Source organism: Gobius niger (assembly GCF_951799975.1).
Source record: "Gobius niger genome assembly, chromosome: 2".
Taxonomy (NCBI): Eukaryota; Metazoa; Chordata; class Actinopteri; order Gobiiformes; family Gobiidae; genus Gobius; species Gobius niger.
The window spans coordinates 43153318-43177026 of record NC_136853.1 but is presented as its reverse complement, the minus strand read 5'-3'; the positions used below and the strand labels follow the sequence as shown (position 1 = coordinate 43177026).

The 23709-nt window shown below is 41.2% G+C and overlaps 1 protein-coding gene across 4 annotated transcripts in view; it reads right to left on the bottom strand.

Moving 5' to 3' along the window:
* Positions 1–1204: 1204 nt before the first annotated feature.
* atp2b1a (ATPase plasma membrane Ca2+ transporting 1a) overlaps positions 1205–23709 on the bottom strand; it is a 94098-nt gene continuing 71593 nt past the window's right edge. For 2 of the 4 annotated variants that reach the window (XM_079552387.1, XM_079552388.1), the window contains exons 17-21: positions 23069–23282; positions 22758–22969; positions 20373–20480; positions 12030–12218; positions 1205–2503 (exon numbers count right to left, since the gene is read on the bottom strand). In XM_079552387.1, coding sequence (XP_079408513.1) covers positions 2114–2503; positions 12030–12218; positions 20373–20480; positions 22758–22969; positions 23069–23282 — 1113 coding nt within the window. In that variant the 3' untranslated portion in view covers positions 1205–2113. Of the gene's footprint in view, positions 2504–6946; positions 7128–12029; positions 12219–20372; positions 20481–22757; positions 22970–23068; positions 23283–23709 lie in introns of all 4 variants that reach the window. The other 2 variants (XM_079552390.1, XM_079552389.1) reach the window with 2 other exon arrangements.

The following is a 23709-nucleotide window of genomic DNA, read 5'->3' as shown; positions in this document are numbered from 1 at the left end:
CAAGCATTCGCAACAGAATCTGGCGTCAGTAGGATTTGTTTGGGCTGTACAGAATAATACCGTAAATGCTCTAATATCGGCCGGGGCCTTTATTTACTCAAGGGCGTCCAGGACCAGGCCTTTATTGGAACCAGGCCACAATTAGAGACAGGCCTTTATTTCTATTTGAGCAAAACGGACGACCAGGAAAATAAAGAAAAACGAGATTTGTGTCCATTTGCACCAAAAATATTAGGTTAATTTATTAATTAACATTTCAAACCCTCTCCCAGCGGCTGGAACATTGACGCCTTTTATTTTGTCGGGACAACAGGAAGTGTTTCGTTGCTGTTAGCGGAGCTTTGACATCAATGTCACTGCAGGTTTCTGTTTCGTTTTTACCGCGGACCGGATTATTTGTTGTTATCTTGTGTAAAAGGCGAGTTTAGACGGAGCGTTTGTGTTTGTGATCGATCATGAGACTGACCCGAGAGAAGACAAGACGCTCGCGCTGATGGGAGGAGTTATTTTGAGGCGTGGGACTGACCTGCACACGGAGCAGCTGGACGTGCTTTGAAGATGCGATGGAGACTTTATTAAAACCCTGGAGGGTCACACGACATTTGATGTCCTGTTTCCAAATATAGTCACAGGAGGTTTGAAAAGTGGCTAAATCTGTGTCAAAGTTACGCTCGGATCAGCTCCTCCGCAGCGTCCCCCTCGGCCCGGGTTCCCGTTTGTTTACTTCCTGCACGAGAGTTTTCATTTACACCAGTATGAGACAAATTCCTAACATGGGGAATATTTCTACTGCTATAGTTTCTAATAAAACCCCCGGCCTGTTTTAGAGACCGGCTTTAATTTGCCTCCGCCAGCCGCGAACCCGGCCTCTGTCAGAGACCCGGCCTCTGTCAGAGACCCGGCCGCTAATGGAATACAGGCCAGTATTAGAGAATTTACGGTAATTAACTTTTTGAAAGTGAGTATGGAAATTTGAATGGTACTCAAGGCACGTTTATGCTCGTCAATTAAAAAAACAAATTGACAGAAATGTTCTGGAAACAGCGCTGGACCTGAAGCTCGTCTCGGTCAATTTGGTGCTTGGATGGATTGTGGCAAATATTCGTTTTTTGTGTGTTTTTGTGCGTAATCCCACTGCCGCGCTCACATCCCCGACGCTGCGGTACGAAAAGTCTCCCCCTCTGTCGTCGGGGGGATTCGTGAGGCCCTCGAGTCCCGTTGGAGGTAAGACTTGTCGTTGAGGAGCCGGGCCGCGGGGCAGATTCACTCAATGCTTGTCAGATATACACAGGTCAAAGCTTCATACGTCCCTGTGACGAGTGAACCTTTCAACATGTGGAAATTCTCGAACACAACGCATGAAAACAAACCCAGAACGCAGGAGGTCTTGTGCACATTGAAACTATTAAAGAATGAAAGAAGTAAATATTTATAGCAAGTAAGTGGACAGAGGTCCTAATTGTGTTTATTGTCCCATCTCTGCTGGACCTCTTTCTATACAAGCCTTAGTGTTTATCCGTTTGGCTAGAAGGTTCTATATTTATCTACAAATATATAACAAATAAAACTTGCAGGCAAAAATAGTTAAGTTTCAATAGAAACACCCTTTTCCTGAAAATACAGCAGTATCTGAAATAATCCTCTCAATCATTTAATTCTGTCCCCTTGAAGTGTACCATACATCAGGAAGGTCTTTGCCTACAAACAGAAAAAAAAGTATCTACATACTTTGTAAACAGACCTGCTTTTCCAAAAACATAAATAACTCAAAATATTAACAGCCAATGAACAGAAAGTTTCTGAATGAGCGAGGGCCAGAGATATAAATATACAACACCATTCAGATAAAAGAAGCTAAAGGTTCGTTCAGAATCTTACAGACGATCTTCAAGCCAGGAGGAAGCCTCCGTTCAAAATTAAAATAATATTATTATAATAAAAACAGGTCACTTTCAATCAGTTTGTAGTCACCCCGTGTTACCGAGCCAAACCAAAGGGAGAGGGTTGAGTCCTGTGCAGCGGCGAGAAACAACCAAAAGTAAAGAGCAAAGCATCCACAGCACGCCTACATTCCACTGAATGTCTGTCCCACTCGGCGGAGCCCGGAGAGGCATCAGAGCGACGTCTCCAGGCTGTGCATGGGGCTGCTCGGGGCCGAGGGGGTGGCGGACTTGGGCGCCTCGGGGAGCAGGTGGTTACTCTCCACTGCATTATTGTTCTGGTTTGGGGAGAGCGCGGGTGGGGCCGCAGTGACCGGGGAGGGGGTGGGCGAGGGCGAGGGTGAAGGCGGGGTGGGCGTGGTGTTCCTGGGGCTGGCGGAGTTTCGTTTGGTGGGAGCGTCGTCCTCTGCGTCCGTGTCGTCGATGAGGGGGATGTGGGGCTCCGAGTCCTCGATCCTGAACTCCGGGTGAGTCATGAAGTTATGGATGGAGGAGCGCGACTCTGGCTTCTCCAGCCCCTCATAGAGGGAGATGGAGCTGCGGAATGCATTCACCACCCGGATCTGCAACACAGACAGGCCATGTCAACACCGAGCTGACCCACGAACACCGGGAGGGGCTGAGGGCACACTCTATGAGCTCCACATCAGGTGCATTTATCAAATCATGGGGAGGAGCTCGGACACGTGCAGGTTATAACTGATCCTGGTCCCACTGCAGCACACTGATGTTAGTGACACTTTAGAGAAAACCACCAGAAACAACAGTCCGTTTATCTGTTTTAGTAAGTCTGTGTCACTGAGTCACCCTCAGGATTAAGGATTATCACAAGGATTTTAGAAAACGGTTAATACTGTTGTTATAATGTCTACATGACTATATGACTGCACAGAAAGTTTAATCTAGTGAAGCTCCAAAAAATGAAGCCAATTCCATTTCTTTACATTTAAGATAAAGATGTGTCCAATTTCTCACATCGCGAGGATGTTGTTTAATATTTACCAGAGGTGGGAGTAAGTCACTAAATACAAATCTCGAGTCAAGTCCAAGTCATGAAGGTCCAAGTCCCAGGCAAGTCCAAGTCAACTGGTCATGGGGTCAAGTCAAGTCTTTCTTTAGCCGGCAAGTCGTAAACGTCAGCGTTACGCAGTGTTAATTTCGTCGACTAAAATATTTTGTCTTAATTTTAGTCAAAGTGATATATTTGACGACTAAAATTGGACTAAAACTAAATAAAAAGTTTTTCATGAGACTAAAACTATGACTAAAATGTCCAGATATTTTAGTCGACTAAAATAAGACTAAATAAAAATGAAAAGGAGAGACTAAAATCATCCAAACCGAATGACTCATGTAAATCCTCTGCTAAAGGATCAGCTCTGAGCTTTGTTCATGTGGAGCAGCTCCATGAAACAGAGGAACAAGATTAAATATGATTATAATGAATATTATCAATGCAAAGTCGACTAAATTTGTCTTAATTTTAGTCGACTAAAACTAGACTAAAATCGAATTACATTTTCGTGAAAATTAACACTGGCGTTATGCCTAATTCTTCTTTTCAAAATGTGTTTAATCTAATTGAAAATATGAAGTGCTTTCTCAAGATTTATACATTTTTAACATTTAGGCTAAAATTTCAAAAATCAAACTTATTAAAATCTAATTTTTATTTATTTATTTATTTGATTTAAAGTCTAATTAATATTCAAATTTCTACAAAATTTAAAATATATATATTTTAAATGCTCCAGTCAATATGTACAAAATTACTGGGACACCATTTTAAGGAAGGGGGCCCGGGTGCCGACTTAAAAAAAAAATGGAAATAGAGTCTTTTAAACATGAGCTGCTTTTCCCTGCAGTCGGAGAGGTAAATATAATTTTATTTTATTTTTTTGCTAGTTTCTGTCAGTTTTTCCCCTGTAATGCCCCAGCCCCTGTATACTCGGATTCGCCCCTGCTCAAAGTAGATTTCGGTCACGGGACTGTGTGCGGCTGCTGCAACTTTCAAGAGAACGCCTTAAAACACCGAAAAGCCCCCAGATTTCTGTCATTAATCCAGCTCTTACGCATCGTCGTTCTGGAGGCTCCTGTCTGCGCTGCAAAAAGTAATTATCTAGATCAGTATAAATATCTCAATTTGAGCATAATAATCCAAATTTTAGTTGTTTTGACTAGTTAAAAAGTTCTTGGGCATTTGTCTTGGATTATTTCACTTGTTCTGAGATGTTTCTGACTCGTTTCGATACATTTTGTCCTTATTTCAGGTCATTTTCTTTGCCAATGGGGTAAGAAAATTGGTCTTATCTCATTGGCAATTTTACTTTCTTATTTCAAGCGAGATTTACCCTAAAACTGGTCTGAAATGTCATTTAAGCCAATGCGTTAAATTCACTTTTTGCAGTCTGCACCGTAGCTTCAGTCACTGTTCGAACCTTTTCCTGTCCTTAATAACATCTATGAATCTTCACCTCTTCACTCACTTAAGAAAAGCTTTAATGCATCCAAAGAAACGCGTCGTATTTCCTCCTGCCTTTTCGCGCTGTACATGTGGCTAATGACTATATGTAAACCAGGGGTCTCGAGCTCTTTTGGAGCGAGGGCCAAAAATGCGAACCAGCGTTGGTCGGGGGCCGCAACAGACGAGGCCTTTTTTATTAAGTCAATTATGATTAAGATATGCCGTTTTACAGACTCCGGAGTGTCTGAGATCAGCTCAGTGAGATTCACCTCATGTAAATAATGTGGAGTCATTGACCTCAAGCTTTTTTGTGACCGACAGCTAGAGAACTGATGGGGATTATATTCTTTACTGTCAATGTTGCTGTAATTATTTGCAGAATTTTAATACATTTCCATATTCTCTGTTTTTAATTTAACTATGGATCATGTAGTTGCACATGTGTCCTTAATAAAGATTAAATTAATTCACATGATGTGTGTCTCAGAGCACACAATGTAGCTCTGAGAGAGAGATGGAGAGAAAAGGCTCCTCATTTTACTGTTGTGACGCTTTTAAACACTAATTATGACGTGTTCACTTTGCAATGTCATAAAGTTAAAGATGGTAAAGGTGCTTTTTCGGTCCTGTAACCTTTCCAGCACATCGCGTTCTGACGGTCTCCACCTGTTTCAGAAGCTCCTCTCTCACAGTCCGCTGCTTTTAGTCCGTTTCTTTGTTGAAAAAAGCTGCATTGGCGCTACCGCACGGTGCCTTATGGGAAAAGTAGTTCTAACGTGTTTAATGTAAATTACTGGCGGGCCGCATATAATATAAATAAGAAATCATCTTTCGGGCCGCAAAAAAACACCCCGCGGGCCGCATTTGGCCCCCGGGCCGCGTGTCTGAGACGCCTGATGTAAACATAGATGCGCCACTTTTACGCAATGAATCCTGATCTTTCAACAGTTTCACTCAAATAAATAACTATAAAGTCACAGCAAGTCATTGAGTCATTGGCCTCAAGTTCAAGTTTGAGTCACAAACAGCAAGTCCCAAGACAAGCCAAGTCTTTTTAGAGCTTTGGTCAAGTAAGTCTCAAGTCCCGAAAAATGGTCATGTGACTCGAGTCTCCCACCTCTGCTAATTCCACATCTCCCTAAAACTAGGAATATATTTAGTACGACTGCACATGCTCAAACGAGAGTGAGAGACAGAGAAAGGGACAGGGAGAGGGACAGAAAGACGTGGTGGTCAGTTGTAGCTAATGTTTGTGGAGAAAGAACAAAAACTGCGGCAGCCAAGCAAATGTCTGACAAGCTTGTGTACAGGTCCAAGAACAGCAGCACAAGAGAGAAAAGTCACAAACGAGACTCAGGACTGTCAGCCCATGCAGAGCGCAGCACTACCTTGGCTTTCAATGGTAGTACACTTTGAGTATAGCCCATGACACATTTCACAGAATCTAAGGGAGAATATGGGGCGTCAGTGGCAGAGATTTCTTGGGATATTTTCAATCGATTGTTTGTTTTGCTTTTTTAAACAAAAGGACACAAACTGTGGACAAACATTTCATCACATAGAAGCACAAAAACCCTGAGGAGATAAAAAAAAGAAAGAGTTAATGAAGAGAGAGCAGCAGGAAAGGTCGTCATCGCCTGTTTTTCTCACAGAGAGGGAAAAGCAGCGGCGAATTAGCATCTCTTATGAGTTCACGCTAAAGAGGGATTTGTTCCACTAGCTTCTACAAAAAGCACGGGGAGTCACTGGGGGTGTGGTGTTGGGCGTGCCTCGCAGCGCCTGAAAAAGAGAAGCAACGATTGTCAGTGGGATCTTGCGGAGGTTTAGAAAAGGGGAAACATAGCTAGCATTGGTACTAGCCTAGCATAGATACAAGCCTGGCGTGGAGGAAAGGGTTAAGTAGAGAAGCGTGCCCATTTGCAGCAAAAAGGAAGCCCCGTGATAGCAGTTCCTGAACATCCTTTAGCTCGTGAAATCCTGGATCCGTTTTCTCAAGAAGGAAAAACAAACACATTAAGGACAATTGACCCAACAAACATCCACCGACTAGATGCAATTTGCCTTTTTGGTTTTTTAGGCCGTGAACATGGGCGTATACTCAAAACATTTTACCCAGCGACGAGCCACAAAGACACCCACTGGTGCTACACGGGCGCAGGAACTATTGTTTTTTTTTAGGGGAAGGGGAGGGGACAAATATCAAAATACATGAAACACATCACCTTGCATATCATTTGAACGATACGACATTTCGAATTCAAGACTAAAGCGGAAGCGAAACAGCAAACAGGATGACACAGAGACATCTCGACCTGGTTACATTGATATAGAAACACAGCATTTTTTTTTTGGGAAGCGTTATGACAATGTGGCACCTTTTGTTGTGGTGTTGTTCAGATAAAAACATGGGGGGGACATTAGAATGAGAGAGAGAGTCAACGTTAGGAGAGAAAGAGCGGAAAGATGTTAGAAAATACAGGAGAGAGATTTGTTTTTGTTCTTAAAAGTAAACCTCATGCACAGTAGGAGAACACGCACTCACACCCCACAGTGGCAGAAGCGGAGTTGGCGGCAGTAGTGGTGGTAGTAGAAGAAAAGGCTACATGTGAAGGGCTAGAAACATTGGTTACATCGTGCTGCTGCTGTTGGCTGGAGTTGGAGGCCTGTCGCCTGAGAGCCCCCTGAAAGGAAGTGCCACTCTGGAACGCACTCACTACATCCATCTGCAAAGAACCAGACAGCGTGACAGAAAGAAAGAGAGAGAGAGAGAGAGAGCGCAGGAAATAAAGAAGAGAGGGAAAATAAAAAAGGCACCTGTGACCAGAGGTGGGTAGAGAATAGCCCTCGAAGTCCAAATTCTCCATATTATGACGTACAGTTGTGCTCAAAGGTTTATATACCCTGGCAGAATTTCATCGTAGACCATCATAGATCGTGAAATATTGGGGGTGGTTCGCTGATGCCAGTGGCTCCAGCAGAATAAAGTGAAGGTCCCGTTAGTGGCAATCTCAACCCCTGACCTCAATATCACTGAACCACTGTGGCGAGAGCGCAAACGGGCTGTTCATGCCAGTGTTAATTTCGTCGACTAAAATATTTAGTCTTAATTTTAGTCAAAGTGATATTTTTGACGACTAAAATTGGACTAAAACTAAATTAAAAGTTTCTCATGAGACTAAAACTATGACTAAAATGTCCAGATATTTTAGTCGACTAAAATAAGACTAAATAAAAATGAAAAGGAGAGACTAAAATCATCCAAACTTCTATTGACCGTCTGAAAGAGCCTCAGATCATTTAAATTCACTGCCAAATGAACAGGTTTGTGCTTTATTCATGTGGAGCAGCTCCATGAAGTCGAGGACCTTGATTAAATATGATTATAATGAATATTATCAATGCAAAGTCGACTAAATTAGTCGTAAATTTAGTTGACTAAATTAACATGCAATTTTTTTCACTAGACTAAAATTGAAACGTTTTTTTAGACTAAATCTCGACTAAAATTAAACTACATTTTAGTCAAAAGACTAAGAGTAAAACTAAAATAAAATATGCTGTCAAAATTAACACTGGTTCATGCAACACAGCCCAGGACCTTACAGGAACTGGAGGCTTTTGACCAAGAAGAATGGGCCGCTTTACCATAAGAAAAAATAAAGAACCTCATCTACAACGACCACAAAGACTCCAAGCTGTCATTGATGTTAAAGGAACAGGCCACCGTTTTTACATCCTTAGATATGTTCTTGCCTGAGCTTAGATGAGTTGATGTGTACCTGTCTGGTCTATGTGCGTGCGCTGAGTAACGCAAAACGACCAAAAGATGTTGTTAGCATTTGGCCTCTCCCAATGTATTCCTATAGCTCCAAACGGGGGTGAAGTTGGAAGTGTCAAAGACCAGACAGGTACGTATCAACTCGTCTAAGCTCAGGTAAGAACATATCTCAGTATGGAAAAACGGTGGCCTGTTCCTTTAAAGGGGGCAATACACAGTATTAAAGAAGTACTAAGTAACTCATGCCCCTTGAGGCCATAAGCACCACTGCAGGTGTCCTACGTTTTTTTACTCATTAATTGTGGTGAGAGTAAATACTACGCTGACAGAAAAGACAAAGGGACAGAGGGAGATTGTACATCCAATTACACAATGGAAATATTTTTTCTTTCACTCAAACTTGGCTGTAAATACTGTTTAAGTGGCGCTAGCCCGCAGTTAGCTTAGCCCGTTAGCCTGTTAGCTTCTTCTTCGTGATTCCTTTAGTGTGTATTAGTGGCTCCGACCCGGTGCAGGGAAGTTGCAAGGGTGGTTTTCTGGCCAGAGACACCAGGGGGAGATGAAAGACCCTCTGATCATCCCATAAACACTTGCATTATCCCCAGAGAGACTATGGAAAGGATTTATTAAGGTAAACAAGTTACTTAGTGCTGCTTAAAGAACTGGGGTATGTAAACCTTTGATCAGGGTCATTTTGGTACTTTCTTTTTTCATTATGATTTAAAAATAGCAAACTCCGTTGTTTCACCATAAATGGCTTCACACAGCCATTAACTACGAGTGAAATAAAACATTTGTGTTTTCTTTCATAGTCAACCTTTGAGCACAACTGTATCTGCAATGTCCCAATGGGTCTATTCAAAAGTTTGCAGATAAACGCTTGTGTTTAATTGAAGGCGGTTGGAACGGCCGATAGCAGATAAATAGACCGATATGATAATCGTATTTATGTTCTATCTCCCAAATAGTGAAACATTTTAAAGGTATTCCTATAATAGTTTAAATCAATGCGTCACTTTTTTTGCATAGACGGCTTGTTCACATGTAGTTTGGAGAACTAATACAAAACAATTCAGGCATTCATTGCTTGTTATTGTCATTATTACCACTGATATACAGCACTACCTGACCAAAAAAAAAAGATATCGGCTGGTGATATATTGGTCGGGCCTTAGTGTTTTATTTATCTTGATTTCTTGGGGAAGCTGACACGTCTGCTGAGTTTAAACATATTACATGACTGTTCTGTTCTAAGTTAGGACTGGGGAAGAAATTTATTTGAATTAAAAATCAAGTTGGTAAGTCAAATGGATTCATATGACCTATATTACCATATTAACAAAAAACATAAATATACATTTAAAATATATTTATAGACAGCAGTTATTTTATTTTAAATGGGGGAAACGTATCTCAATCCTCTCAATTATTAGATTTTAATTATTTTTTTTTGGTCACCCAGCTTGAGTCTAAGCACTAAACTTTGCAGTTTTAACCATGCTGCTGTAATAACAAACCCTCTTCAAAAACATACCTGGAGCTTTGTTCGTTCCCGTTCAGTAATTCCTTCACGCCGGCTCACACTCAGAAACACGGTACATGAAGATTCCCATTCCTGTGTTTTACCGTCTAGAGACACTTTCACTAAACCTGTTCTGATCCGGTCCATGGCTAAACCTCTTCCTTGTTTGCCAATCCAAAAGTTTGGCTTTGTTGTCCTTTTAGTAAAACTACTCAAAGTCATTTTTGTCGTGGGCCGAAAGTCAGCTCTCACAGCGGGAAACGGGCCACATATAATGTAAACAAGAAAATACTATAGAGAACATTCTTCCAATAAATGAATAATAATAATGAGCTGTGATTTGGTCAAAGCCCCAACATGACTGTAGTCTAAGCAATAAGAGCTTACACCTGTATTGCACTTTACAAGCCTGTGTCAAAAGTTCCTCAAAGTCCTGCATAATAGTCTTTACTCATTCACTCCACACTCGGTGGTGGCAAGCTGTTATAGAGTTCGGGAATGTCCACAGTTACAATGGAGATCCGCCATCTTTGCAGCTGTTAGCATACATTTCCATAGACTAACATTAGCTAAAAACAGTATAAAAAGTGGAGAAAAAAACAGTGGAACGACTCCGTTAGCTGCTGAGTCACTGCTGGTAAATACATCTAACACACTGTGGTCTCCGAGAGTTTTAATGTGAACAATAACTCCAGTATATAAACTTTTAAAATCTCCATTAGTTTACAATTGCTGCTAATCCCATAATGCTTAGCGATATGACGTCACATTCCCGAACTCTATTGAAGCCACAGCCGCCCTGGGGCAGACTGTCCATTTACCACGTGGTTATAATGTGTTGTTTATATCCTTATCTTTTATCATGTCAGTGCCCTCTGCTGGACACGTGTGAAAATCTTTCCTTTTTTTAAATTTAAGCTGCCCCCTAGTGGCTAGAATGAGCATTCTGGTAATTCTTTATAAATTCATAACTCCGCACAGGAATGGGCTGCAGACACACTTGTGGTGTGAATATTTTGTATTATTTTCTTTGGTTTTGTGTCTCTCTGTCTAATTGTTTAATAACCCCCCCCAATTAGTGTTGGTCTGCCCGGAGGAGGGGCTGGGGGGTATTAAAGGGGAGCATTTGGGCTCTGTTGGGATTTGGAGTCTGGAGCTGGCTATGGTCTGAGGCCTTGAATTTGAAAGGTTTTTGGTTTCTTTTTGTAAATACTTTTTTTCTTGCTGCACTGAAAATAAAAGGTGGATCTAAAGTTTCGGCCTTTGCCATCATTTTTACCTGTGGGAGTACGAACCCGTGACACATACTCTGTAATTTATGCTCTACAAGGCAAGGACCGGATTAAATCATCACCGGGGTGTAAAACATGCAGCCCACACCCCTGGTTTAAATACAGGCGTTATAATAAGATATTAGGGCTAAGGGGAATAGTAGTTGTAAAAGCCTGAATACAGTAAGATGTCAGACCTTTAGACAATGAGCAAATCCAATACACCATAAATAAAGTTCCTAATCATAATTTATGAGATGCAAACATAAAAATATCCTTCTGTTGTCCACATAGAGGTAATGGGGAAATACTACACTGTTCACTCAACAAAGTCAGTGACGTCAACTTGAAATACAGTAAAAGAGTTGCAAAAACTACACGTAAATGTCATTCATCACTACCCACCTCCGTCAGCAACCAAAGGAAGACTCAATTGGGAACTGGATTTGGGATTTCGGGTTCAGAAAGAAAACTTTTGGTTTAAAGGCACTGATAGAAGACTTAGCACAATGCGGTAACTTTTACAAGGTTTTTCTTTTCTCAATCCTTCATATTGTTCTGCATCAGCCAGACTCATGACTATACATTCCGCTCAGTGCCTCCAAACCTGATTGTGTTGTCGCATATTCAAGTATAGATCAAAGATAAAGCATAGGGACCAGCTTTAGCTCAGAAGCTCAACAGAAAAGTGTAGCAGTTCTTGGAGAGTGACACGAGAAAGGAAGGAGCACATACGTGGGGTTGGAGGAGGGACAGAGAGTTATTTATGAATGGCTTTTCTTTCCTGTTGTGTCAGATGCTGTGGTGTAAAAGAGGAGATTGTTTTTTTGTGGGGGATTACCTGAGTTTAATAGGTTGACTCATAGGTACATCTACTGCTCACTTCCAGCTTTGTGACGGCTAAAAGTACGACTCAAACAGCTCTTTTTTATCCTCCCTTTTACACAATATACTACGAGGGGGATCTTTAACTACAAGTTTATGTGAGCTTGTTTTGCGGGAGACGTTACCTGAGTTTCGATACTGTGCAGACCAGTTTTGCGAGGGATATTACCTGAGTTTGGATGCGGTTGAGCCCTCGGAACCACAGGATCTGTCCGCGCCGCAGCTCTCTCTCGGCGTGGTCGATCTCGTCATTGTCGTCCAGCTCATCCAGCTCCTCGTCGGGGATCTCCTCCTTCTGCGTGCCGTGGCCCGCCGTCTTCAGGAACTTCAGCCGACTCGTGGGGATCGTGGAGATGACCTGGGAGTGGGAGACACGATACAGTTAGCACCATAATTTAAAGTTGTGGTGACACCAGTTCACACCCGTTACATGATGCTCTCGTGAGCCCTGAATGAAAGGGCCAAAAATCACATCTGAGAAATGTAAACCACTTGTTATTCAGTAGTATTATTTATTTGTGACCTTAGAATTTGAAGCCTTGAAGCTGAGAGGAAAAATGCAAATAAAGAATAAATGATATATGGGCTGTATCCGAATGTCCACACTATTCCCTATATAGTGACTTTATAGTACTCACGCCATTTTGTAGGGGTGTCCGAATGTCCAGAGAGAAAAAAGTAGTGCACTCGAAATTTCCCACAATGCATCTCAAAAAGTAGTGAGCATCGATGGTCACTAAACGGGTCAATATAGACCACAATGCATTGCGAGAGTCGGAGAAGAGCCTGACAGAGACAGGTCTTTGAACTAAACAACACGACTGAAGTAAATCAGCTGTTTCAGTCGTGTGTTGCGTATTTCTCATGAATAAACGACCAAAATATAAACGGTTACGGTGAAAAGATGCTAACGTTAGCTGCTAACCTTTAGCTTGAGCTGTTAAATGACCGACAGCTTCCTCTCGAATAATCCAAGCCATTCATGTAAAATCCATGTGAAGTAAAAGCGTATCTGTCTCGTATTTATCCATAAATATTCCACTGTCTCTGAGTTTGGTCTTTATCACAGAAATACTTTATTCCCGGAGTTTAGCGAACTTTTAGCAGATGTAGTCACTCAATCTGCTGGTGTTCGGACACCGGGCTCTGACCGACTTTCGGCGTCTCTGAGCTAACGCTGGGGTGATTTATTTTTTTCCCCCTTTTTTTTTAGTGATGATAGTAACGCCTGTAAAAGTGCCAAAACAGTCGTTCTGTTTCATAAAATAAACGTTTGCAACAATAAATAAATTCATATAAAAAAATAAAAAAATCTGCAGCCGCAGCGCACGTGACGTCACGCAGCGCGGAGGAAGTCGTGGTTTGTGTCCGAATCGCCAACAGAATCAGTGACTATATAGTGACTATATAGTGCGGGCCTATGTGGTGAATGAGGGGTTAGGGAATAGTGTGGACATTCGGATACAGCCATGGTCACATTTATATAACGCCTTTCTACCTGCTGCAGGCGCTCAAAACGCTTTACACCAAGGATCCACTCACACATTCACTCTCTCATTCATACACCAGTGTACGCAGACACTGGAGGCAAGGTGGCTGAAGTGTCTTGCCCAAGGACACAATGACAGTGTGCACCCTGCGGGATTCGAACCGCCGTCCATCCGGTCACAAGATGTCTGATTTGACACACCATGGCTGATACCGATCCCATACAGTCTTTTAGTAGCATTAGATTTTCATATTTTCATCTATATCATTATGTATTTTATATATTACTTTATATACATATGAAAGAAGTTTTAGAGAAGGCAGTGCTGGGTATTATAAAGGCTGAAAAGGGCATTTTAACAAAAACTGCTTTATAATTTTAAGGGGCTAGATGCAAGTTGGCCATTTTATACTCACTACTGCCACCTCAGGTTACAGGTGTATCTGCAGCTTCTATATTAAGCTCATGCATGACGGCTCTTCGGACCCAAAGTAACAACTTTTTGAGTGACAGTGCAGGATTTTAGAGGCAGTTGTGGTGAACAGGTCTGGGCATATTCTACACCAGGGGTAGTCAACGTCAGGCCCGGGGGCCAAATCCGGCCCTCCACACCGAACCTCTGGCACCCAAGATGTTTTGAGAAATATTATTGTGCAAATAAGAGATAAATATGCCAGAAATAGTGTTGATTTTATTTTATTTTTCCTGTCAGAGCACCCCACTTTGTTAATGTAAAACAGGGATTCTCAACTTGTGGGTCGGGACCAGAAAGTGGGTTGCAGCACCAAAATCAAAAATCAAAACGCTATCGGAGTCAGTTAAAATGAATGTTATTGGGCTGATTTTTGTTTTATTGGAGACGTTATATGGCGATTGACAGTTTTATTTGGTTCGCTGCTTGTCACTTAATGGTGGATCCTGAAGACGTACCACTTGAGATTGAGAACCACTGATGTAAAAGCATTTGCATATATATATATAATTTTACTTTAGGATACAATGGTGAGGTTTTGCCCTTGGTGTTTTGGCAATGATTAAAATCGGCCCTCCATAACACAAACTTGTCTACACCTGTTCTACACATTAGGACATGGCTGGAATATGATGGGAAGGAAAATACATAATTTTAACATTTTTCAACTCCGTATAGTCCCTTTAAGCATTTTAAGCCCCTTCACAAAACAACAGCAAAGCAACAGATGTCGTAGTTTAATCTCTGTTAAAGACAAACACTAGTGGGACCACATGGCTCATTATCATACGCTCTCATCTCAGCTGTTGGACTCAACTCCGGCTCCTCTGTAAAAGCTGATGACAGCGCTGCAAATCTGTCAAGGAACGTTTCTCTTGCTAGCACTAGCAGCTAGCGATAGCATTGTGGCTGCTGTCCTAACTCTGCAGCGGCTCCGGCTTTGTCGGGTTTACTGCGCTGCAGATTCAGGACCACAGATTCACGGCCGCCTTTTGGGCGATTGGACTCGATACATTTATTAAATCCAAGCCAATGCCTGGATCGGCCACCGACACCGATACTGTATATCGGATCGGGACATGCCTAAATAAAAGTGTCCTATACTTTTTTGCAGGGTAATTTTATAGTATTACAAGCAATTTACAGATGTTAACAGTTTTGTTTCTTTGCATATGTGGATTCCTTGGTTTGATGCACCATGAGCACCTTTGGGAACTCCAACACGAGGTGCTGTTTCTGCCAAAGAAACGGCGGTAAACCTGTCGATTATTGAGATTAACCAAAGTCGGGGATTATGATTTTGATTTCATTTGGATAAACTGTCCAGCCTTTATAAATAATAATTAGTGGTGAGACTCGATTAACATTTTTTAATCGAGTTTATTATGGCCTTTGTAATTAATTAATCGCAATTAAGCATCATTTATTTAGGGGTTGTATTTATTTTTTAGAGGTATATATATTTTAGATGCTTCTTTGTATTTTCCTGCATTTGAACTCACCTGAACTGGAGATGTGAGGCCTGTGTGAACATTTCAAACACTTTTTGGAGAACGATCTTTTTAAATAGGTTTATGTTGGCGCTTAAGGGGAGACACGACAGGCAAAACTAAATTTTTTCAGTTTTCAGGTTTTGGGCCAAATCTGTCTCTGAACATACAAGCTTTCACCTGGAAACAGAAAATATGCCTAATCTTCACAATAACATGTTTAAATATTGCGCTGATTCAATGTTCCCCCATAGACTTATATGGGACAATGCAATTTCAAGGGCCTTTTTCTCAAAACACATTTTTCTGTCATTGTGGCGACACTATGTCCACGTCAGTCGGACCTAAAGACTTCACATTTTCCAGCCTTGGACTGAACGATATTTGGAAGATTTTTTCAGAGGGATTTTTTATTATTTAATCCCTAAGCCCCATTTATTGAGTTTTGAATGTCAAAAAATAAGGCGAAAATTACATTTTTACAAATTTTTCCACTAAAAAACAGCTTATTTTAAAACTAAACAAGAAATCCAAAATCCCCTCTGAGAAAGTCTTGGTAACTCATTTATCAATAAAATGAAACCATACATTTGAATGTAGCTCTATCCATTATTCACATTTCATCGCCGAAAAGGCATTTTTTGGCATAAAACACCTTGTTCTTATATGAAAAGTTAAAATAACAGAAAACTTGCAATGTATTTTTTTTTCTCAGATTTATGCCAGTGATCTACAGGAAAAGTTTCAAATTGATATCTGTAAATTAAAAATGTTTCCCTATTCACCTGCAGTGTCTCGCCTTAACTGTGTGAATAAACAACTTTAACAGTCAAATTGTTTTTGGCTTTACATGTTGTTTGTGGCTAAGCAACATCTGCAGGAAAAGAAGTGTTGAAGGTTAAGTGTGATTAATTTCGATTCATATATTTAATCGCACTAAACCTAATTAATTAATCGTAATTTATCGAAAACAGTCCCGGCCCTAATAATAAGAACATAATTAAGTATGAACACTTACTTTATAAACACCCCCTCCCCATCCAATTGTTGTTACTGGATTAGTGGGAGTTTCCAAGTGTCTTGCCCAAGGACACAATGGCAGTATGCACCAGCTATGGATTAGCGAGTGACCTCTGAGCCGCGGCTGCTTCCATATGGCATGTGACCATAAAGATTACACTCAAGTCAGTCGGGCCATTTATAGATTCGGATATCATCACGTCCTAAAGTTTCCCCTGGCCCAGATCACTGAGGGAGGGGCCGATACGGCTTTAGGAGAAATTAACACAGTTTGGAAATCAGGAATTGTATCAGTACAAACAATGCGACGGCCTTTTAAGAAACATAAACAGCTCTGCAGATTGTTTTTCACCACAGAGGCTAATCATTTTGACCTTCGCTGTGCTGTGAAATGGCACAGGCGCGGGACGTGTTGAGTTCCATTAGTGATACATGACGGCAGCAGTGAACCATATAATGAGCTGCAGGTAGGACGCACTCGTGACGTCAGGCTGTTTCCATCCGGATCATTTCACAGATCAACACGACCGCGGACGTCGCAAAATGGCAGTTCTATACGGCTTTCTACAACAGATATAATGAAGCGCATCAAAGGTCAAAAAGAATAAATAAAACAAAAACGCCGATAGAACATTCGATATATTTCACTCGATTCCAGACTGATGAAAATTTGGTTCAGAACTTTGCCCAGAATGTGTAGAAAGAAGTGGAATTTCCAAAGTATTGCAATCGTTGTAATTTAGATTTAAAGGTCGCCATTTCCATTCCATCACTTTGTTGAATAAAGACTGTGGTAAAGGTTTTTTTTTTACCAATGGGCGAGGAACATGCTTCTTTATGGTCCTTATGGTGGGGAGCTGACATTGCTGTAATACCACCCCCTTGTGGCGACTCCAAGACACACTTGGGATCATTGATTCTAATGGGACTTCAAAACGTCCCAAGAACGGCTTAAAAGCTGCTGGGGTCGGTGAAATATTTTCAACCACGCTGGGTTTTGTTTATCAGGCCGTAATTTGGAAGCATTTTCAGTACATTGACTGGTTCCAGAGCCTGTCAATCAAGCTCTGGAGCTCTGTGAAGGCTCCGCCCCCCCGTGAGCGCAGGGCGTCCTGCCTTTTTGCCCTTTTAAGGCAGAGGCTGCGTTGGAGGAGACAGAGCGGTCATTAAAGGCCAGCACACACTACACGACTTTTCTAGTCGTAAACGATTTCATATAGAATGGGGGGTCCACACTACACGACTGGATTCAGTGCGATTTTCGAACATCTGGGGGTTCACACTTAACGACTGAGAATCGTAAGAGCGACACACGATTCTGACAAACAGCTGATGTTTTATAACACAGCGCGTCTGTCGTCTCTACGGCTTCGAAAACTGACCCCAAATCCGCAAAGACAGGCCTGTGTTTGTGAGCGCGGGATAACGTGTGTGTCACAACACCGCAGCGCTAGCTTACTGCTACTATGAAGCTTCAACGTGGCTATAGTTCTGTCAAATGGAGATAAAAGTTGGCGACAGGAAGAAGCGGGACGTGTTTCAGTGGATTTAATAAGAAAAGGAGACGGGCGTCAGCCTCAGGATGGAGGAGAAAGCGGAGGCTAGCCGCCGTTAGCAGCGGGGTGAAGCTAAACAGTTCGTCTCCAAACTCAGTAAGTGCCGCTAAACTCTGTTCGTGGTTGAAATGTAGCTGGAAAAGGTGTTTGTCGTGAACCTTTGGTGATATAAAGTTGTGCTGTTTCGTGTGTGGGGCTGTGGCCATGAAATGAGTTGTTTGTGCCGCTGGTTTAACAGAGAAGTGAAAAAAGGAGGCGCGGCGGTGTTTTCCTGTCTTTATATCACTCTGTCATTCACATTTGTGTCGGTAAAATCACCCACGTTTTTCCCGTGCGTCCAAAATCGGGCTTAAAAATCAAACATGTTTGATTTCCTACGACTGGAGTCTAGTCGTGTCTTTCTACCGCCCACACTACACGATTCGAACGTCAGTCCAGTCGTGACCCCCCCACACTACACGACCCCCCCACACTACACGACCCGACTCTGTGTGACCGCCTTCAACTAGACGCGACTCGATTAGACTCGGCACGACTGAGAATTAGAGCGAACTCGGGCATAAAAGTCGTGTAGTGTGAGCTGACCTTAAGGTTCACACTGAACTCGGGAACCTTTACAATGAATGGGGCTGAATCAGACCCAATCATTTTTATTATATTATATGTATGTTTTTTTTACAGACATTTCTCATGGAGTATTTGAGTGTGATTGAAAGAAGAAACTATTGCTGAGATAAACCTGAGCTACAGTGGATAATAAATGATGATTCAAGGACATCTGCAAAGAGCAAACTATGCTTTCAAAAATGTACTTTGTCACGAATAACAAACTTCATAAACTGAAGGTTCCCACACTGCAGGGGTCGGCAAGTTTGTGTTATGGAGGGGCGATTTAAATCATTGCCAAAACACCAAAGGCAAAAACCTCACCATTGTATACTAAAGTAAAAAAAAAAGGAAATATCTGCAAATGCTTTTACATGAGTGGTTCTCAATCTCAGGTGGTGCGTCTTCAGGCTCCACCATTGATTGATTTTGGTGCCGCAACCCACTGTCTGGTCCCGACCCACAAGTTGAGAATCCCTGTTTTACATTAGCTAAGTGGGGTGCTCTGACAGGAAATTAAAAAATATATATTGACACTAGTTCTCGCTTCTTTATTGCGTTTCTGACACTTTTTTTTTACGCTAATTCATTACATTAGTTTTTGTGGCTATATTGACACTTTTCTTCAAGAAGTTTTTAGATTTGGGTAAAGCCAAACTGGACAAAATGCACTCCGTCATTATGTAGAACAGTCTGTACCAGGTATACGCCACAATGACCCAGATCTGACACTAGGGGGCAGCGTCCCTCCATCACATACTCTTGAACAAACAATTTGTCCCCAGGAAGGAAATTCCTTGGTCTGTGTCACAATAAAAACGGCCCCTGTTTAGCACAGTTTCGCCTCTGGGTCATTCCGCCGAATGGGTGCCATTTGCCTGTTGTACTTCTTAAAATTAAAAACAAAAAATTCTACATTTTTCAACATTAAATCTAGTAATACACTTATTATACTATTCAAAATATGTTTTGTCAATCTCAGAAGTGTATTATTTTTTTTACTTTCTATGCTTTTTCACCAATGATACTGTTGATATGAGTAACAGGACTGAGATTAAAGCATAGAATTAGCCAAAACATGAAATATATAGATACAGCATTGATGCTAATGACATGTGGACATTGAGCACATTTTAATGATTTATCAAAGATTTGAAATTTTAAAAAAATCAATCTACATTTTAGAAATAATTTAAGCAACAGGATATAATATTAAAAATGACAAACCCAGTTTCAGTAGACATATTGACAAATATATTAAAAAGTGAATGAGACTTTTGGTCGTCCCATTGCCTCAAGAACATCCAACCTTTTGTTGACCATGTCACTTCTGGAATGATACATTTTTTCAGATGGAGTAAAGAACTGAGTCAAAACCCAGGTATTAAAATGTATATTTAAATTAAACAAATGTTGATTAAATATGAAAAAATACATTTAAAGCATAGAAGGAATGGTGAGTCATATAGCCATGCGGAAAAACAAAAAGTTAAAGTGGTAAAGTGCAACATTAGAGAGCCGGGACACATCACTTTTACTACTTTTTCAGCCTTTTAGACAGTTTCATTAAAATGTTAAATCATATATCCTAAATTTGCAAATAGGTCAATGTGAAGGACACTTTGCTTAATGAGAAAATGTATTCACTGTTTAATTTGAATGCTTTTGTACATGAAATTCCCTTGGGACATAAATGGCACCCATTCAGCGGAATGGCCCCTCTGCTTTTGAGTCAAGGGATATATGTTTAGAGACGTTATTTTCCATACATGTGCATTACTTTTATGAAACAAAATGCCAAGGCCGTGGTGTTTCAAATCAGAATGAAGCACAATGTCAGTGAAATCCTAGTAAAAACGCAAAAGTAAAAGGGTCATACCTGTCCCCAGAGGAGAGAGCCGAAGCCCAGGAAGGTGCACCACAGCCACTGGTCGATGGTGAGCGAGACACAGCTGAACGGTTTCCCTCCAAACTGCACGATGACGATCTACAGGAGCACGACATGGAATATGGGTCATTTGTACATATCGATTACACAAATTTGTACACATTGTGACATTCTTTAGAGGGGCGGGGCTTAGCTGGAGGCAAAAGGCTGTGCGGACAAGTGTTAGCACTACTGGTCTTTGGACGGTATAATTAAAAACATTTATGATTTCAAAACACAAGGCTTATGCAAGATGTCACTCACTCTGCTGGATTGTGACAGAGATGGTACTTAATAATTACTTTCGGATCGGAGTAACTGAAAGTGGCACTGACCCAGACACTACAGATGAAGACCTAACGGGGCAGGAGTGGACGGGACATACAGGTGAAACTAACCCTAATTTTATGAGATTTTTTATTTGGGGTTTTTACAAGCAGGGCCATAATCATCAAAAAGGCTATACATATCTCACTCTGTATGTAATGAGTCTATCATATATTAGTTTCACAGTTTGAGTTGAATGCTCTTTTTAACGATATTCTAATTTTCTGAGTTCTACCTGTATTTATGACTTGATCTGGAGCATATAACAACTAAAAAGTCTGGTTTATATTTTATTAATAGAATATTTTGGTTCTTTTGGGTTGTTTTTATGTTAGCATGTGTCTGTACATCCAGAACGCTGCTGCTCGAGTCCTGACAAGAACCAGGAAACACGACCATATTAGTCCAGTGCTCCGGTCTCTGCACTGGCTTCCTGTCACTCACTTCCTGTCAGAATAGAATTTAAAACAGCTCTGCTTGTGTACACTTTTCATGGTTTAACCCTAACCCTTGCACATCTCTGACATGTTACAGTTCTTTTTGCCCATACATATGACTGAAAGTATTTTATCTGCACTCTTGCCTTTTATTTTAATGGATAATTTTTAATGTTTTATTTTATTTTATCAGTTTTCTTGTAATTGTATGCAGCTGTGAAGCACTTTGAATTGCCTTGTGTATGAATTGTGCTCGACAAATAAACTTTCCTTGCCTTGTATTTTAGCGTGTAAGCATATGTAGGTTAAACACTGCCAATAAAGCATGTCCGTCACAGTGCAGTGTCTTTAAACAATTTAGATTAAAGTTTATGGTCCCTTGTGGGAAATTTGTCTTGGGCTACACAGCTACATGGGCTAACAAAGCTACATACAATACAACATGGGTGCATACTAGGGCTGGGCGATAAATCGAATTAATCCAATTAATTCATGCTTTTAAAAACAGACGATGTGGAAAATGGCTAAATCGAGTCTGCTGCTCCATGTTCCCACAACGTGCGGCCAATTTAGCTGCGTTTTTGACGCTCTGTAGCGAAATGACACAAGCGGAGAAGCAGAGACTTTCTGACGATCTGCTGCTTCACAAAGGTTGTGTTTTAAGAGGACGCTGGAGTTTTCTTCCGCTAAAACAGAGTTTCCCACTTTCCTCCGGTCCACTCCTGTGCCTTTCTCTCACTCACAATCAAGACGATAAAACTAAAACACTTTTGAAAACTAACTTTTACTTTTGAGAGCAGACAAGGACTATCTAAAACAGTTTTTTTTTTTTTTTTAAATAAAGGGTTATGTTATCTTGATGGGTCTAATTGTAGCTACATTATGAAATATTAATGATCCGGACTCTGAGCAGTCTACACTTCATATGAAAGATAAGGAGACTTTTTAAACTTTATTTCAAATAAAATCGATTACAATCGTAATCGTCCAAACTGAGTAAAAAAAGATTTATTTATTTATGTCGCCCAGCCCTAATACATACAGTAGGCTACAGCACAGAAAAGAGACAGTCTATGCATCTAACAGACCTCCCAAGTGGTGTGGCATTACATTGAAAAAAGGAGACAATAAAAGCACTTTCTGTGATCTTTTGTGAACAAAACTAGATAAATGGTTTCCCCCACTGGGAGGGCTGAATAAATCACAACAGGATGGAAAAAGCAATTTAAATGGTTTGAATTTGCAAATAGTAAAGTGTGCTATTATATTATTCTACAATGTTGCAGAGAACAAACCACCCCGTCTCTTTGGGGTCTTACGCACAATAACCGTGGGTTTTTGACTTGAAGTGTGTGTGATAAAGTTTACATGTAAAATGCAATTTACAAATTTAGAGAATATTTCACTGATTCAATTGTTAAACGAGTTCAGTCCGATGCCTTATAGCCAAGGCTGTGAATTTAAGGATAATCAAACCTGCTTACATTTCCAGAACAAATTAATGAATGGTTTGAAACATGGGTCGTGAACGCCGCCAGAGCTTTGTGTTAGATACGGTATGATCATTGTTTACCTGTACAATAAAAGTGCCAAAGACGATGCTGCAGAAGATGAGATTGTTGAAGATGCCCTCGAAGACGTTCCTCTCTCCGTGGATCTTTCGGGCGTTGATTTCGTTGAACAGCTGCATCAGGACAAAAGTGTTGAAGACAATGGTGTAGTGTTCGGAGGGCGGCGCGTGAAGAGGAGCGTTCCTGCCACTGTCGATGTCGAAGATTTTCTCTCCTGTACAAAGACAATCATTATGTAGAAATTATGCTGAGTGGCGGCAATCCTAAAAAAAAAAAAATCCCCAAAATCATACGGTGTAATGAGCGAACTGACCAGCGAAGAGCAGAGTGAAGATGATGACGAGCTGGAAGACGCCTTGGCCCAGGATGTTCTTCATCATGGTGCGGGAAATGAGTGGCTTGTTGCGCCCGTACGGTTTCCTCAGCAGCAGCGACTCAGTGGGCGGCTCCGTGGCCAACGCCAGCGACGCAAAAGTGTCCATGATCAGATTCACCCACAACATTTGCACGGCCTTAAGAGGGGAGTCCTGTGGGCGCAGAGTGGAAAATATGGTTAAATATGTGCCGTACTTTCCTGGACTATAAGTTGCTCTGGAGTCACACCAGCCAAAAAATGCATAATAAAGAAGAAAAAAAAACAGCTGGTTGAATAGGCGTACGGTATTGCTAACGTAACACAATGATGGTTAGCTACATGACCCATAAACAACATTTTTTGTTTGGTGCGTCTTATACTCCGGAGCGACTTATAGTCCGGAAAATACGGTACATAATTCGCTCCGGAGTATAAGTCGCACCGGCCTTGACAACTACCTGGGCATAGAGGCGTAACTGCACCGTTGACAAGCCTCTCCTGGCAGCACGTTGTTCAAGCTCTCATTTGCAAACTCGTTCCTCTAGCTCTAGTAATTGATAGGAATAGGTGCCGTGAAACGATGCTAGTATGTAGGGCTG